The 18,320-nt window shown below is 42.7% G+C and overlaps 1 protein-coding gene and 2 long non-coding RNA genes across 3 annotated transcripts; 2 read left to right on the top strand and 1 right to left on the bottom strand.

Annotated features, from left to right (window-relative positions):
* The first annotated feature begins 156 nt into the window (after positions 1–156).
* On the top strand, positions 157–2,525 carry LOC112818572 (uncharacterized). Its single transcript, XR_003206613.2, has 3 exons — positions 157–302; positions 1,437–1,572; positions 2,110–2,525. It is a non-coding gene; the product is annotated as an uncharacterized lncRNA (long non-coding RNA).
* Positions 2,526–8,248: 5,723 nt separating this feature from the next.
* LOC112818571 (hypoxia-inducible lipid droplet-associated protein) lies at positions 8,249–11,271 on the bottom strand. The gene is given in 3 exon segments (XM_073899166.1): positions 8,249–8,949; positions 8,952–9,169; positions 10,034–11,271. Coding segments are annotated over 2 exon segments (189 nt in total). The 5' UTR covers positions 9,103–9,169; positions 10,034–11,271; the 3' UTR covers positions 8,249–8,911.
* Positions 11,272–15,803: 4,532 nt separating this feature from the next.
* LOC141373823 (uncharacterized) lies at positions 15,804–16,458 on the top strand. Its single transcript, XR_012380148.1, has 2 exons — positions 15,804–15,942; positions 16,182–16,458. It is a non-coding gene; the product is annotated as an uncharacterized lncRNA (long non-coding RNA).
* Positions 16,459–18,320: the final 1,862 nt, after the last annotated feature.

Below are 18,320 nucleotides of genomic sequence, written 5' to 3'. Positions count from 1 at the left end.
ATATAAAAATTTAATTATATAAACACAGCCATTATTAAAAATTTAATTATATAAAATTATATAAACATATATAACTTATTTAAACTTAAATAAATTATACAAAAGCAAAGGTAATGGTCCAAACTCATCTTCTTAATTACTACTCTCTAGAGGTTATTTACATCTATTGTCCCTACATGGTAGAAATACTATATAATGGAGCACTGCAACTGCCTATCTCTTCTCAGCATGTGTTCAGGAACTTCCTGTCGGTCACTGCCTTCAAACCAGCCGTGTTGAGAGTTATTTACATCATGGAGCCGGTAAATGCTACTCATCACGCCTTGATTTATTGTTTTGTTGGCTGTCTAAAGCTATAGAGAAAATGTTAATGATGCAGTAAACTTAAAAGTGTGTCTGTAGGGACGCCTGGGTGGCTCAATCGGTTAAGCGGCTGCCTTTGGCTCAGGTCATGATCCCAGGATCGAGTCCCACATCGGGCTCCCTGCTCAGCAGCGAGCCTGCTTCTCCCTCTGCCTGCCGCTCCCCCTGCTTGTGCTCTGTATCTCTCTGTCAAATAAATAAATAAAATCTTTTAAAAAAAAAAGTGTGTCTGTAGCTGTTGTATGGTAGGCACAAAAATATCTGAGGTGTCTCCCACTATATTGAAAGTTATCTGATTTAGCAAAGAAGTTGCTAAAGTCCCTGCTGAACATGTAAAGTTCCAACATATAACTTGCTTAGTTCTCTTTCTTCTTATTAATGTAAGTGGGAAAATCAGCCAGCCTTCATGTCAGAACTACACTTTGTCAGTTGTGTAGGTTGGCGAGGAATACAGGAGTTTGACAAAAAACAGTGAAAGATTTGTGAGAATCAACTGGCCATATGAAATGGACAAGAGTACTGTGTATTTTATTGTTAGTTGTGAATTGTGTGCTATACATTATGTCAGTCAATTTTTTTTTAAGATTTTATTTATTTTAGAGATAGAGAGAGCGAGGAAGTGGGGTGAGGAGCATGGGAGAGGGACAAGCATACTCCGGGCTAAGCACAGGGCCTGACGTGGGACTTGATCCCACGGCCCTGAGATCGCAACCTGAGCTGAAATCAAGACTCAGACGCCCAAGAGACTAAGCCACCCACGCGCCCCAATGTCAGTAAAATTTTAGAGAAAACATATATAACACATATATGTACATATATGTATATGTCTGTGTGTCTATATTACATATAATTCTATAATATAGAAAATTTTTAATTACTAATTATAGTAATAATATTGAATTCTAATATATATACTATGTATAGTAATTATATACAACATGTGTATTATGTATGATTTATTATATATTATATACATTCCCCCTCAGAGAGCTGGTGTCAAACATTTACTAGTATAGCATTGTAGTGGCACCAACCCCTTCCCTCCCCTTGCAATCTTCTGTTTTTGGTACCAGGACAAGAAACATCCACTCAAAGGTTTCTTCAGGGTGCGTGAAGTGGAGGAGCGGTGAGGTAAGAGTTATCCCTCTCTGACTGGACAGCTACCAGGCTCTTTCACTTTGGTGTTTATACAAGAAGCAAGCCAAGAAGGTAAGTCAGTTCCCCCATGTCTTTTAAACTCTCAAGACACACACTAGTGCAATCCTCCCGTGCCTGGGGTTAAATGTCCTGGTGCTTCTCTTAACATGAGGTGGGAGGCCTGCTTCTCACTGGTGTTTTTTCTAAAGCTGTTACATCAGAGGCAGAAGTTTACAACTTAGTGGCTAATTTCTTCTTCTACTTTTTTTTAATATATTTTTTAATATTTTATTTATTTATTTATTTGAGAAGAGAGAGTGAGAGAGAGCACAAGATGGGGGAAGGTCAGAGGGAGAAGCAGACTCCCTGCCGAGCAGGGAGCCCGATGCGGGACTCGATCCCGGGACTCCAGGATCATGACCTGAGCCGAAGGCGGTCGCTTAACCAACTGAGCCACCCAGGCGCCCCTTGGCTAATTTCTTCTTAAGTCTTGATCATTAGAAAACTTTTATTTTTATTGATACAAAATCTATGATACTGGAAATTCAAATATTCAAACAATCTTCAAGGTCATTATTTTTCCTTTATCACGGTATTTTTTTTTTTAAGATTTTTATTTGTCAGAGAGAGAGAGCGCACAAGCAGAGGTGGCGGCAGGCAGAGGGAGAAGCAGGCCCCCCACCAAGCAAGAAGCCAGATGCAGGACTCTATCCCAGGACCCCAGGTCATGACCTGAGCCAAAGGCAGACACTTTACTGAGCCACCCAGGTGTCCCAGTACTCTGTTCTTGACATTTTTTCTCCTTCCCTTGTAAAAGGTTAATGTCCATCAGTAGAGCACCAGTTAATCTATGAAACTTCCATACGATGTAATGTTTTGCAGCCATTAAAGGAATAAGGCAACTTTATATATACTGATATGGAATGATTACTGAGACCTATAAAGTTAGAAAAAGATGAAGAACAGTATATATAAATTGCTATCACTTGGATAAAAAGTATATTAAAAAAGAATATATACTCATATATGCTTGAACACTCCCAGAAAATTTCTGGAAGGATAAAAATGTGGTTGCCCTAGGAGGGGTAGGGCATTGGTAATGGTGGTGAAAAAGGACTTATTTTTCACAGTATACTTTTTGTACTGTTTAAATTATTTACCATGAACTGTATTTCTTTTAAATAAATTTTAAAATAAAAAGTGTGAAAGAAATTGCCTACATATGGCTCTACAGATATTTGCTGAGAAGTAACTATGTACAAGATAAACTTTTGGAAGGATCATTATTAGCTCTAAAAGTGGTCTGTCCAAAGTTGTGAACATGTGGTCACGGTTGTATTGGACATACTGTGAGTATGTCCAATACTGAGTTAAAGATATATATTTGAAGAAATAAGGGCTGGAAGATTTCCAAATAATAGTAAAAACTATAAACCTACATCTACACAAACAGTAAGTAACTACTAGAAATTGTAAATACGTAAGTAAAAATGTTAAATATGTATACATATAATTTTTAAAGTTCTTTAACAATTGACTATTTAAAAATTCTAATAATGTATTAGGTAACATTAGGTTTAGAACATATGTATAAGTAAAATATATGACAAGAATGGCACAGAGGATGAGAGGGGAAAATAAGGTGTAGTATTGCAAGGCTCTTACATTATACATGAGGTGGTAAAATACTATTCGAAGTTAGACTGTACTAAGTTAAAAGATGTCTATTGTAAATCCTAGAGTAGAGGAACCATTAAAAAAATTAAACAGAGGGGGCGCCTGGGTGGTTCAGCCTTTAAGCACCTGCCTGCTTGGCAGGAGGCCTGCTTCTCCCTCTCCCACTCCCCCTGCTTGTGTTCCTGCTCTCGCTAACTCTGTCAAATAAATAAAATCTTAAAAAAATTTTTTTTTTAAACAGAGATGTATAGCTACTAAAGCAATAGTGAAGATGAAATAGAACACTGAAAACTTCACAATTAATCCAAAGAAGGTAAGAAGAAAAACGGAACAGCGAACAGATGGGAAACAGAAAATAACAAGATAGAGAAGATTTAAACCCAACCTTATAATTACACTAAATATAAATGGCCTAAACAGTCCAAATAAAAATGAGATGTTGCCAATATGTATAAAAAGCAAGGCACAACTATATGCTATCTACAAGAAATCCACAATATATAGAGACTCATAAGTTAAAAAGACAGAGTAAGATAAACTTTGCAGCCACCAATGATAAGTCAGCTAGAGTAGCTATATTAATATCATACAAAGAAGACTTCATGGCAAGGAATAATACAAGTGATGAAGAAGTACTTTTTTTCTAAAGACTATTTATTACTATTTATTATTTATTTTGAGAGAGAAAGAGAGTGTGTGCATCCAAGTGCGGGGAGGAGCAGAGGGAGAGAGAAAATCTTTTTTTTTTTTTTAAGATTTATTTGACAGAGAGAAAGAGAGCGAGCACAAGTAGGCAGAGCAGCAGGCAGAGGGAGAGGGAGAAGCAGGCTCCCCACTGAGCAGAGAGCCCGATTTGGGGCTCTACCCCAGGACCCCAGGATCATGATCTGAGCTGAAAGCAGATGCCCAACTGACTGAGCCACCCCGGCTCCCTGGGAGAGAGAAAACCTTAAGCAGATTCCACACTGAGCTCAGGGACCTATGTGGGGCTCGATCCCAAGACCCTAAGATCGCGACCAGAACTGAAATCAAGAATTGGACACTGAACTGACTGAGCCACCCAAGCATCCCAAAGAGGGACACTCTTTAAATTCAATTAATTAACATATAGTGTATTATTAGTTTCAGAGGTAGCATTCAGTGATTCATCAGTTGTATTTAACACCCAGTGCTCATTACATCATGTGCCCTCCTTAATGCCCGTCACCCAGTTACCCCATTACCCCACCTCCTCCCCTCCAGTAACCCTGTTTGTTTCCTATGATTAAACGTCTCTTATGATTTGTCTCCCGCAAAGAGGGACATTTTTAAAAGGAGGTCAATTTAAGAAGACAAAACAATCCTAAATGTATATGTTATCTTCAATAACAGAGTTTCAAAAAACATGAAATAAAAACTGATGAAACTAAAAGGAAAAATAGATAGAGTTGGATATCTTATCCTTTCTCTCTCAGAAATTCATAGAACAAGTAAATAGGAAATTAGTAAGGATACAGAAGACTTAATAACTACGAACTAAATGTATGTAATTTTTTTTTTTTTTGAGAAAGAGCGTGCACGCAAGCTGAGGGGAGAGGAGCAGAGGGAGAGAGAATCTTAAGCAGGCTCCTTGCTCAGCACAGAGCCCAATGCAGGGCTCGATCTCATGATCCAGAGATCATAACCTGAGCCAAAATCAAGAGTCAGATGCTCAAGCAACTGAGCCACCCATGTGCCCCATTCTATGTAGTTTTTGTAAAAAATTTTTTTGTATTTTGCATACTTTCTATAAAAAATATTTTGTACACTTTTCTGTAAAACACAGAACACTCAGAACCCATAGAATCCACATTCTCTTCAAGTGCACATTGAACATTCACTAAGATATACCATGTGCTGAGCCATTAAAACAAGTCTCAATAAGGGCGCCTGGGTGGCTCAGTTTGTAAAACGACTGCCTTCGGCTCAGGTCGTGATCCTGGAGTCCCAGGATCAAGTCCCACATCGGGCTCCCTGCTCAGTAGGGAGTCTGCTTCTCCCTCTGACCCTCTTCCCTCTCGTGCTCTCTATCTCTCATTCTCTCTCTCAAATAAATAAATAAAATCTTAAAAAAAAGTCTCAATAAATTTCCACTAATTAAAATTATACAGGGTATGTCCCCTGACCATAATCAATGAAATTAGGAGCAATGAAATCAATGAAAGGAAAATATTTGGAAAGTATCAAGGGATTTGGAAATTAAACAACCTACTTCTGAAGTTAAATTTACTTTATTTTTTTATTTAATTTTTTAATTTTTTTAAACTTAAAATTTAAAAGAACAGTTAAATTTGTAAAAATTGAGAAACGTATAGTTAGTGAGATCTAGAAAATGATATTGTCTAAGTTACTGAGTTTCCTTCTGTTTCCTCTGTAGTAAAATGAAAAGATCTATGCTGTCCAATACAGTAGCCACTAGCCACAGGGCTACTGAGCACCTGAAATGCGGCTAATCTAAATGAGATATGTTCTAAGTGTAAAATGCCAATACAAATAAATACTTAGTACCAAAAAATGTAAAATATCTACATATCTCATAAACAACTTCTTAGGTTGATTACATGTAGAAATAATATTTTTAGTATATTGAGTTAAAGGTGTTTAAAATATCTTTTCCTGTTTCTTTTTAATGTAACCATTAGAAAAGATTTAAATTACATATATGGCTCGCATTATATTTTTATTGGACGGTGTTAAGACTAGATCAAATCTTCCAGGCCTTAATAATCTGGTATCTATCGTAAGCTTTAAAGGCAGGGCCCTTCAAATCTGGAAAGCATTACAACCACACATAGTGTTTCCTTCTTCCTTAGACTCCACTAGATGGCGCTAGAGCTAAGGCCTCAAGCTAGTAACCGGGATTTAAGGTTTGTACTTGCAGCTTTCTAAACATGCTGTACTTGGGCCCCTCTCCACATCCTTGCTCAAGGTTCCCTCTAATAGAGAACTCTTTCCAAACGTGGTTACCTGTTCATTTCTTAAAATTCAGATCCTCTAGGAAGCTTTCCTTTTACCATCTGCCTCCTGCCAGCAGATAACTTTATGTACCCATGTCCTATACACGTTTCTATCACAGAACCATGAAACATTATTGGTTTGTTTACATGTTCCCCCCCAACACACTGTCTAACGCATGTTATCTGAGGTAGGTAGTAATGAAATCTTAAGTCAATGTGCAGTAGCTGGTAGGTGCTGAAGGCAATGTATCAGTCAGAATAGGCCAAGTGATGCTGCAGGAGCTTAACACAACAGAGGTTTCTTTCGTATTTACACTACATGTTCATCAGGGATCGGTCAAGGGTTCCACTCCATGGCATCCTCACTCCAAGACCTACATTAATGGTTAGAGTTCCATTTGGAGCACTGCTGGTCACTGTAGTGGAGGGAAAAAGGTTAAAGGTTTGGAGGTTTTTGACCCAGTGCTCCAATCTAGAACCTAGGTGTTCCAATCTAGAATTGACACAAGTCACTTCTACTCACAACTCTTTGGCCAGAACTAATAGAACTAATTCATGGCCTTGTCCAACCACAAAGGTGTCAGAAAACATATCGAATTTAAGTAGTATGTTCTAGGATAGCTACTGGCACGAAGTGCCTGAAAATCAGAAATAAAAAGCCAACTATATCTTTCATTGTACTGTGCTGAGATGAGCCACATAATCCCCGCCATCCACAGAGGATGGGGGAGCCGGACTGTACATGCCCAGAAGGTGGGAAGCTGGAAATACTTGCTAAACAGCACTAGTGACCATCATAGTGCAATAAACAGAAGTGATGCCCAAACCATCGGCTTCTAGAGTAGTGGCACTTAGGCTCAAGAACAACAACTCAGGAAGCAAAAGTGGCTTTGTAGAGGCACCATACCATTCGTACCCTTTGGCAAAAGTAAATCAAGTTCCCCATACATAAAATGACACACACCAAGAGTGTGTGAACGGATACATTACCATGGGCAGAGGAGTGAATGCACCTGAACATGGAGTAGGGGATGGAGTAGTAGTGGATACGGGCAAGGAAAAAAAAAAGCCCAAACCCTCCATTTCTGTGTAAAAGCCAAGCTACAAAGATCTGTGAGCGAGCAGAAACAACTGTCAAGTGGGACATTTTACCAGCTGACCTGGAGAACAATCAAAACTGAGCACTCATTCTGATGGATAAGAGCAATACAGAGGAGGGGCGCCTGGGTGGCTCAGTTGGTTAAGCGACTGCCTTCAGCTCAGGTCATGATCCTGGAGTCCAGGGATCGAGTCCCGCATCGGGCTCCCTGCTCAGCAGGGAGTCTGCTTCTCCCTCTGACCCTCCTCCCTCTCGTGCTCTCTCTCTCTCTCTCATTCTCTCTGTCAAATAAATAAATAAAATCTTAAAAAAAAAAAAGAGCAATACAGAGGAAAAGAACAAAGGCTACTGCACTGATAGTCCTCTTTCCCCCGACACTGAAGGTGTGGATGCTAGAAGAAAATCATCTTTCTTTTGAGATGGAGAGTCAAGAGAGGACACTAGATTATTCTTGGCCTAGGCTCAGAAAACTGGTGGATTCAGGGCAGACCCAACTGCCCTTGCCTCCAAATTCAGATTTATTTACATTGTTTTATTTTTTTTTAAAGTAGGTTGTATGCCCAGTGTGGAGCCCAATGAGGGCCTTGAACTCACGACCCTGATATCAAGATTCAGTCAGTTAAGACTGAGCCACCGAGGTGCCCCTACATGATGTTTTATTTTTTTTTAAAGATTTTATTTATTTATTTGAGAGAGCGAGCGAGAGAGAGAGCACATGAGAGGGGGGAGGGTCAGAGGGAGAAGCAGACTCCCTGCTGAGCAGGGAGCCCCATGTGGGACTCGATCCCGGGACTCCAGGATCATGACCTGAGCTGAAGGCAGTCGCTTAACCAACTGAGCCACCCAGGCGCCCCTTACATGATGTTTTAAACAACAAAGTGTTTTAAGTACTTTTCTGCTCCTGAGTTTTTTAAGATGCCAAACCCCAAATCTAGGATTAAGATCCTTCCCTACCACTAATTTCAGGGGCAGAGGTCAATATGACACATACTAGAAATATATATTCAATTTTTATTAGAAAAATTCATTTAAGCCACATGGTGGCCATGCCATTCTTGAGCAGGCTTTGTCATCCCACTGCCCCCCTTCAGATCAATATACATTCATACATGCTGTGTTGGAGAAAGTACTTTACCATGTGAAACAATGAGAGGTGGACACTTGACCATCATCCCCCTCCCTACAGCCAACCCATACACCACACTTCAACTATTGTCCACACACAGACAAGCTCTCATGGGAGAGAAGCTGACCACCACATAAACTGACCATAAGACACCCAAGCCCCAAGGAACTCCTGGCAGATGCTGACGAAGCAGAGATGAAAACGACACCATCTCCCAACAGCTGAATATGAAGCACAAGTCCCTATCTAAGAGGCATCAGAGCCATGTTGCCAAGGACACCCGAGTGTACAGCTGACCCTGGGGAGAGCAGTGATATCATTCCATTGCAGTCACAGGCAACCCACTCACACCTGTGTATTAGACAGGCTCTCTTTCCAGGGCAAGGAACATCCAGATGGGAGAGGCCCTTCAGCAGCCTGGGTAACAGTTCTGGTAACACTGATGTTCTGAGCTTTTATGCCCAGCAACTGGACAACTGCCTGGATGTGTTTAGGCCAGTGTTCCAAGATTATAGCTGGTGGAGAGAGGTCTTATCACACCCCTCTGGATGGATGGTCTGGAATGCCCTCGGGGGCTCTGTGCTGGCTGGTTGACCTCTGGTGGTCCAGGAGCTCCCAGGCAGTGGGCTCTCCAGTATGCCTCCCAGGGACTCCATTAGTCTAACGAAGATGGAGAGCAGGGTCAGCACCACACCTAAGAGATAGAGGTTCAACACAGGCTTCATGGCTGAAATGACCCCACTCCTCTGTAGAGCAGTAGAGCTGTCTTCACTTCTTGAAGGCCTCTGGATACTGAGGAAAGAAAGGAGATTAATCTACAGCCTTTTGGGATATGCATGCATCTAGTCCTGACTTCTGTCTTCCCATGGAACTAAGGGTGAGGCTCAGCCAGTCAGGGAGACTGGGACCAGTAGAAGCATATTTACACTGTGAACTCTATGGCTGCAGAGCTAGTCTTGCTTCTTGGACTAATTCAAGAGCACTCCTTAAAACTTTTACTTCTTCTAAAGTAAAACCTTTTACTTCTGCCAGGTGCAATGCACAATCCCCGTGCCACAGTCCTAGGACCAAAAACCTTCCTGAACGGAGTCTTTCTGTTTTTGAGGGGGGAAGGTAGGCACATGCCCGTAAGAAAGCAACCTGCCTAGAAGTTCTCCTCACATCTCAGTCAGGTTCCAGTTAATCGTAAACTCTTTGATAAAGCCAAAATAATTCCAAGATAGTCAAATCTATCAAGTTCACTTATTTAACAAATACACCCGCAATACCTACGATGTCTTAGTCACCCAGGAAGGTACTAGGGCCATACGGGGTCCGGTAGATATGAACCCTGCCCTCATGGGGCTTTCGATCTAGCCAAGAAATTAGGCAGTTAGCACACACAACACGCCAAGTGCTGTGATAGAAAGGGTGTTCTGGGAAGGCAGGACTGAGACGCCCAACCCAGCATTAGGGAGCATGCGGAGGGCCACATGGAACACAGGGTCAACCCTGAAAACAGGGCTGGAGCGGCTGACCCCGGACCCAGGTGGAGACGGAGCGAGGAGCAGGAGTCCGGGAGGCGCGGCCCGAGCTCGGGGACCCGAGGCGGCCCGCGGGGCAACGCAGCCTGGGCAATGGGGGCGGAAAGCCGGAGAAGCCCACAGGGCCGCTCACCTCCAGGAGGAAGGGCCAGGACTGGTCTGCTCGCTGTCAGAGAGGGTAGTGCAGGAGTCCGAAGAGTCAGCTCCCGAATAGTGCTAAACCGCAGCCCAGACGACTCTCCGCGCGTAACGGCGAAGCCCTACTGAAAGAGGAGCAGAAAGACGCGGCCCACGCCGCCCACTTATAGCCCCGGCCCCGCCCCGGAGCCGCGCACGCGCACTCGGGCCGCACGCACCAGGCCTGACGCACGTCCGCGGCCCCGCCCCCAGGCGGGGGCGGTCCGAGGTCTGGCCCCTGCGCTGTGCTGCGAGTCTGACCCCTTTCCAGAAAGTACACACCTTGGGCCTCTGAGTCACTGAGGTCGGCAGTAGGACTAGCGTATGTGTTAACGTAGACTGCCTTTTTCTGCTGCAGGAAACTGGAGGGAATCAGCACATTTACCCCCATACCAAGTGGACTGGAGACACACCTGAAGTGTCCAAATCCAAAAGCCCTCAGGTCAGAGGAAGGCGGGACCGCAGAGACGGCTTCTTCACCAGACCTTCCAACAAAGCACAGATTGCCAGAAGGCATCAGATCCCCACCCCCAGTATTTAAATTCCAGCGACTGAAGAGCTGACTTTCACTTTCTAGGAGTACTAAGATTCCAGGCGCCGCCCCCCACCCTCCCATTCCAAGTCTGAGGTTTAATTTGCCTTCGATGTCACTGGAATGGCGAGACCCTGTTACATCGTACTAAGTTCTGCTTTCTACGAAAGTTTGTCATGTGTAAGAAAAGGTGAAATACCCAGCTGGCCCTGGCGTCTGTGCCTGACTGCACACGGACAAGTGACTTTGTACTCACTGGGCCTGTTTTCTCACCTAAAACGCGGCCACTAGATGATTTTTAGATACTTTCAGATCGAACAAAAGAGCTAGGAGGTGAGGAGCCAGCTTCATACCCAGATCTGGGAGCTGGGAAGCCTTACTACGCAAACCTTCCCGGTGAAACCGGAGAAATGTAGACGGTCTGCTGTGAAAGCAGCCAATGGCGGATCTCAGAAAACAGAGTCCTGGGGAGACGCTGGGAAGGAACCTCCACGCCGGAAGGCTGTCCGCGGTTTCATGCTTTCCTCCTGGGGAGGAGGAGGGCAGTGGACCAAAGCGCCGGGGCCGCTGAGTCTAGACAGGTCCACAGAGCTGTAGGGTTGGCGGTTCCATGTGTCACGCTCAAGTACCGGGGCTGGATGGGCAAGAACCGGGGAGCTTGCACAGGCTCTGCGCTTTTGCGGAAAAAGGACGCAACGAGCAGGATGGGAGGAGCCAAATCACGACGGCGACCTTTCCCCTATTTTCCAGGCTCGCGGTCTACTTTTCCAGTAGGAGTGGGTGGGGAAAGGAGAAATTGGGGATGGAGACGTGCCGGCAGGCAGGCACTTAAAAACTAACTTGCCTACTTACTCCGCAGGAATTTTTGGTGTTTCGTTACATTAGCGTTTTGTCTGTTTTTGTGCTGGACTCAGTGACTCTTGGACTGTTGTTAGGAGATGCTAGAGCTCTGAATCTGCCAGATGTCCCAAAGGTCACTACTTGCTAGTTAGGGGCTTTAGGCAAATCCTTTAACCTTCCTGTACTTCAGTTTCCTCAGATGTTATATGGAATACTAACAGCCCTTAACTGGAAATTAAATGAATTCATTCTTGTAAAGCACAAAGAATGGTGCCTGGCACATAGAAAACATTACACGAGTGTTAACATTATTTGTGTCATTGACTACAAAATTCCCAAAAGGGGGCTTTGTTCATAGCCTGTGTTTGGCGAATGAACCCAGGAATTCCGCAATAACCCTTGGGACTCCCGTTTATTGTGAGCTCTAAATTATGTTCACACAGCCAGAAGGAAGAGATGGGCACCTCACCAACAATTCCCTCTCTCCCATAGTCACTGTCATTGCCTAAATGTCATGCCAGCTGAAATTAACCAGGGTTTGGGTGAGTATAGCCCTATACTTCCCATCTATCAGGTACAAAGATTATTGGCTGTCATCTTTGGGTAGGTACTGGGCATATCTAAATCAGGATTCTTGTCCCATTTCCACCACCTTGGCTAAGTTAATCTATTTGAGCTTTAGTTTCCTAATCTGTAAAACAGGGAAAATAATATACAAGTAAATAAATAGGGGATGCTTGACAAGGAATGGCTATTGTCTTACTAAACCGTTTAGAGGCAGATTTTTTTTTTTTTAAGTAATCTCTAAGCCCAATGTGGGGCTCTAAAGAGTCATATGCTCTTCCAACTGAAGCGGCCAGCCCCCACCCCCCCCAGGGGCAAATTCTTATCCTAAATCAGGTTGTCATCTAGTTGGATAAATAAGACCTGCAAAAGATAACTACGAACCCAAGGCACTGTAGGAGTAGTGGTTAGAAATTAGTCAGACCTGAGCGTGAGTCCTGCTCAGCGATTTGCTTGCTATTGTCCTTGGGCTCTGCTTGCCTCAGTTCTTCCATTTAAAATGGGAGTAATAAAAGTTCTAACCTACTAAGACTGTGATGAAGATTAAATAATGAATGCAAAGTACTTAGTATAGACTAAGGGCAAAATAAGTGGTGGTTACTAATCTAATTAGCTCCTAAGGCAGACTACTGTGAATGGACTGCAGTGTTTGGGAGCCCAGAAGTAGAGAGAGAGAAATACGAAGAGCGAAGAGCGTAGCTAGGGTGACAATGATCTGCTTGGGGATCTGGAATTTTAGCATATTCACCATGAGTGAATGGAAAACTGGAAGCAAAGTCAGCATTCACCAAGTAACTGACACGTGCCAAGCATTTTGCTAAATGCCTTACATAATATTGTATAACTGAATTCCCTTAGCAACCGTGTGCAGTAGGTATTAGTCCCTCCCTACTTTATTTATTTTTATTTATTTTTTATTTTTTCAAAAGATTTTATTTATTTATTTGAGAGAGAGAGAATGAGAGATAGAGAGCACGAGAGGGAAGAGGGTCAGAGGGAGAAGCAGACTCCCCGCTGAGCAGGGAGCCCGATGTGGGACTCGATTCCGGGACTCCAGGATCATGACCTGAGCCGAAGGCAGCCGCTTGACCAACTGAGCCACCCAGGCGCCCCCTACTTTATTTGTTAACCATGCTTTTTCCCTTCAGCTAGTCTTTTACTCATCCTTCATATCTCAATTCAAACACGCTTCTTTGGGCTGCCTGCGTGGCTCAGGTGTGTTCTCTCTCTCACACATACTCTCCCTCTCTCTCTGAAATAAATAAAATCTTAAAAAAAATACGGTACAAAACAAAAACATGTTTCCTCTGTGAACCCTTTGCTGAGCCTCAGACCCTTGCTACAGGCTGCAATGACATGATATACATGATATACATTTCCCTCACTGTTAGTTACCTTACACTTAGTTATGTTAATGTCTGCTTCCCCCTCAAAAGCCTGAAAACATCAGCGAAAGGAGTATCTAGTCTGATTTTGTCTTCATTTCATTCTAGCACCTAGCACCACATAGTCGGCTTTCAATAAATATTTATTGATTGGAGAACTATATGAACAGATGATTATCTTAGCCAGCATCTTCAGTGAATCCCCATTGTTCCAACGAAGGGTAGCTAGGACCCCAAGACAAACCCTCTTCAGGGTCTGTCTCCTCCTGGGGAACTGCTAATCAAGGGAAGCTCTTTATGAACCATATCCTTATCCCAAGCCCCTCAAAAAAAGTGCTTCTACAGTCAGCCCACACGGGAGTACCACACTAAGAAAATATCCTCACAAATTTGATCTTATGATTCTGGGTCCATTTAAAGGACATGTCTTTGGAATGCCGGTGAGTATAAACTGGTACACTCTCTATGGAATCAATTCAGTTATAGCTATAAAAACAAAAGAATGGGGGCGCCTGGGTGGCTCAGTTGTTTAAGCGACTGCCTTCGGCTCAGGTCATGATCCTGGAGTCCCGGAATCGAGTCCCACATCGGGCTCCCTGCTCAGCAGGGAGTCTGCTTCTCGCTCTGACTCTCCCCCTCTCATGCTCTCTCTCTATCACTATCTCTCTCAATAAATAAATAAAAATCTTAAAAAAAACAACAACAAAAGAATGGGGGCGCCTGGGTGGCTCAGTCGGTTAAGTGTCTTCCTTCGGCTCAGGTCATGATCCCAGGGTCCTGGGATGGAGCCCCATGTCAGGCTCTCTGCTCAGTGGGGAGTCTGCTGCTTCCTCTCACTCTCCCTCTGTGCTCTCCTTGTCTCTCTCTTTCTATCAAATAAATAATAAAATCTTAAAACAAAAACAAAAACAAAAGAATGTATATGCCCTTTAACCTAGAATTTCGAGAAATGATCATTACAGACAAATTCCTGCATGTGGAGAACAGAGTATATAGAGGCAGTTATAGCACTGTTTGTAATACAAAAGATTGGGAAGAAACAGAGCAGCCTATCAGTAGGGACTGGTTAAGTAAATGACCAGTACCACTACTGCACATTCCTGCAGTGGGTTACCATAACGCCAGCCCAAAGAATAAGCAGTTTTGTACATGCTGACATGATCTCCATAATATATTAAGTGGGAAAGCCAAGTGTATAGTGTGTGTATAATATGCTACAGTTTGTGTTAAAAACAGACTCCCAAGATAGGATGTGCAAAATGAGATACCAACAGGGCGCCTGGATGACTCAATTGGTTAAGCATTCCTACTCTTGATTTGGCTCAGGTCATGATCTCAGGTCTTTGAGATTGAGCCCCACATCCAGCTCCCTGCTCAGCGGGGAGTCTGCTTGAGATTCTCCCTCTCTCCCTCTCTATTTCTCTCTTTCTCAAATCAATAAATAAAACTTTTAAAAAATTAGATACCACCTCCTACCCCCTAGGACGGATATATATATAGAGAGAGAATTTAATTTAAAAGAAAATAAAGTAGGGTGCCTGGGTGGCTCAATTGGTTGGGCGACTGCCTTCGGCTCAGGTCATGATCCTGGAGTCCCGGGATTGAGTCCTGCATCGGGCTCCCTGCTCAGTGGGGAGTCTGCTTCTCCCTCTGACCCTCCCCCCTCTCATGCTCTCTATCTCATTCTCTCTCTCAAATAAATAAATAAATAAAATCTTTAAAAAAAACGTTTAAAAAATAAATAAAAAATTAAAAAAAAAGAAAAGAAAGTAAGTGTTGGTGAGGATGTGCTGTTGGGAATGTAAAATGGTCGGCTGTTGTGGAAAACAGTTCGACAGTTCCTCAAAAAGTTAAACAGAGTTACCATATTATCCAACAATTCTACTCTGAAGTATATAGAGAGAATTGAAGACGTATGTTCACACAAAAAACCTATTACAAATATTCACAGCAGTACTATATATAATAACCAGAAAAGTGGAAACAACCCAAATGTACATCAACTGATGAACAGGTAAACAAAACGTGGTACAATGGAATGTTATTCAACCATAAAATTTAAGTACCAATACATGCTATAATATGGGTGAACCTTGAACACATTATGTTAAGTGAAAGAAGTCAGACACAAAAGGACACATATTATATGATTCCATTTCAATGACATGTTCAGAATAGGCCAGTCTATAGAGACAGAAAGTAGGTTAGTGGTTGCCAGGGCCTGGAGGGAGAAGAGAATGAAGGGTGACAGCTAATGGGTACAGGGTTTCTTCCTGGGATGATGAAAATGTTCTAAAATTAGACTGGTGCTGGTTGCACAACTCTGTAAATATACTCTACACCACTGAACTGTACACTTTATTTTTTTTAAGATTTTTATTTATTTATCAGAGAGAGAGAGCACAGGCAGGGGGAGCGGCAGGCTGAGGGAGAAGCGGGCTCCCTGTGGAGCAGGAAGCCCGATGCAAGGCTCCATCCATCCCAGGACCCTGGGATCATGACCGAGCCGAAGGCAGGCGCTTAACGACTGAGCCACCCAAAATGGTGAATTTTGGCATGTGGACGAGATCTTAATAAAGCTGTGATTCTTTAAAAAGGAAGGCAAATGTGGAGAACATTTGTCATCTTCAGCTGACAAACAAAAACAGAATTAACCACTGTAGACCCTTAGTAAGGAAACTTTTCAAGCGTGTAAAAAGAAAGCTGAACCCACAAGAAAATAGTGAGATTCAAGAAGAAATGGTGAGAAAACAAATTATGAGTCCTGAAAACTATCTTTCCAGACTAGAGCAGAGTAGGACACACGGCAACAGAGTGCAGTGTGGGAGATCGGAGCGGTCCTCTGCCGGAAGAGACAGCACCCGAACATGGATGGAACCTGAAGGAGATGGTGGGCTCGTGAACAGAGCTGTATCAGTGCAAACGCCCTGGCTTGAGCATCACAACATGAAAACCCAAGATCCTAACCCCAGGGAAGTACGTGGGAATTGTTTCTACTGCCCTGCCACTTTGAGTCCAAAGTCATTTCAAAATAAAAAGTTTTAAAAGTTAAAAACAAAACTCTTTTTAATAATAGTGATTACTTTGGCCAAGTAAAAATAACCAGATAAACTAAGAAAAAAAAAAAGGTAAACATTTAAGTTGGGAACAGTGAGCGGAGAAAAGTGGAACAAGTCTTATTGGGGAGGAAGGACGATATTGATTAATTTTAGACACTTTAAGTCTTTATGAAAATATTCAGGGAAGCTCTTTCTGTTCCCGCTTGAACAATTCAGTCTTCAAGTCATTGGGTGGAGCAGAGCAGGTGCGAGGACCAGTGGCCCAGAGTGGAATATCCCTTTTATTTTCTACTCCATCCTCAGCGTCTGAAACATGTTCAGTAAATATTTATGGAATAAATGGATGCATGAATGAATGGCTCACTCTCTCACTTCCTTCTGGACCCTGATCAAATGTCATTTCTCAGGGAGGTCTTCCTAATCGTCCTATATAAAACAGACCCCCATTCTGTCCTTCTCCCTTACTCTGCTTCATGTTTTCTTCATAGGACTCAATATCTCCAAACCTCTTCTATATTTATTTGTTAATCCTCTGTCTTCCCTCACTAGAAGGTAGCTCCTTGAGGACAAGGATTTGGACTATTTTGTCAATCACTATGTACCTAAACCCAGGGCATTGCCTGGTATGTAGTACTCGTGCTCAACAAATACTTATTGAATGAATAATTTTTTTTTAAGAAAACGAACAGCTCCTCCATGATTGGTTTTATTTATTTTTAATTGTTGTGCAACATCTTAACAATGATTATTTCTGGGTGATATGGTTATGAGATTTTTTCCCCCAAATTTTCTTGCAAAGGGCCTGTGTTACTTTTATAATTAGAGAAAAACTTTGAAAATGTAAACTGACATTTTGGAAATTAATTGCTTGTGCAACATTGTGACAACAGCGGATATGCAACAAGGGGAAAACCGCCAGGGAGGTTAGGATGGGGAAATTGGGTCAAGAGCAGTGGCAGCTGTGGGGGTGGGAGTGAATGGGAAGACTAGGGCAGTGCAGGGCACCAGAGGAAGGTGCCCATGGAAGGTAGAGCCAGTTCCAAAAGATGGACAAAGGGCATCCAATGCAAATGGAGGCTTCTTTACCCCCTACCTGGGCCAGGGGCCTCAATTCTGAGTGTGGTTCTGGTGTTGACTACCTAGTGACCTGGGACAAGTTGCTTTTTCAGGCCTCAGTTTTTTCTTTTCTGTGAAACACAGGGCTGGGGGAAATGAGTTGTCTCTAAGCGTTTCTACCTCAGAGGCATGTGGTTCCAGAACCTTCAGTAAGAAACTGCAGCATGGGCAGGAGTGAGTACCAAAGGCACAATGGACCTCTGTCCCCAAGCGGCATTTGGGAAATCCTGGATGAACAATGCAGTGTTAGAAAACATGGTATTCAAAACTCTATGGCCCATATACATTAACCATGATACAAATAGATAGACCGATAGGATATACTCTGAAATATTAACACTGACATTAGTTTTCACTGGGCAGGCCCTTTTAATTCATTCGTCACAAAAGGCTCAGTGCCAGGGGCCTATAGACTTTTCAAGGACTCTCAAACATGTGTGAGATATGGAAAAGAAAACACATTGCTTCAAGATTTTTTAAGAGGCAAAATTAAAATGAATAAGCACTTAATCAAAGGTCCCCAAAACATGACATTATGTCAACTAGACAATTTCAACTCAACTCAATAACTTTAAATGTGGCATATGGGTGTGTTTTAATGGGCTGGAGGCATCCAGCACATGTAAGGCATGTCTAGGGCCTGTGGAAGTTCTTAAAGTGGGTGAGTGGTAGATTATGAATCAGTTTTATAGTTTCCTGTAGTGTCCAATCTCTCACTATAAACATATATGGTAAGAAGAAAAATTC

Source organism: Callorhinus ursinus, unplaced genomic scaffold (assembly GCF_003265705.2).
Source record: "Callorhinus ursinus isolate GAN/ISIS: 27379988/994484 unplaced genomic scaffold, GSC_fseal_2.0 scaffold12, whole genome shotgun sequence".
Lineage (NCBI taxonomy): Eukaryota > Metazoa > Chordata > Mammalia > Carnivora > Otariidae > Callorhinus > Callorhinus ursinus.
Note: the sequence above shows the minus strand (reverse complement) of the source record. Positions and strands in the feature narration are given on the sequence as shown.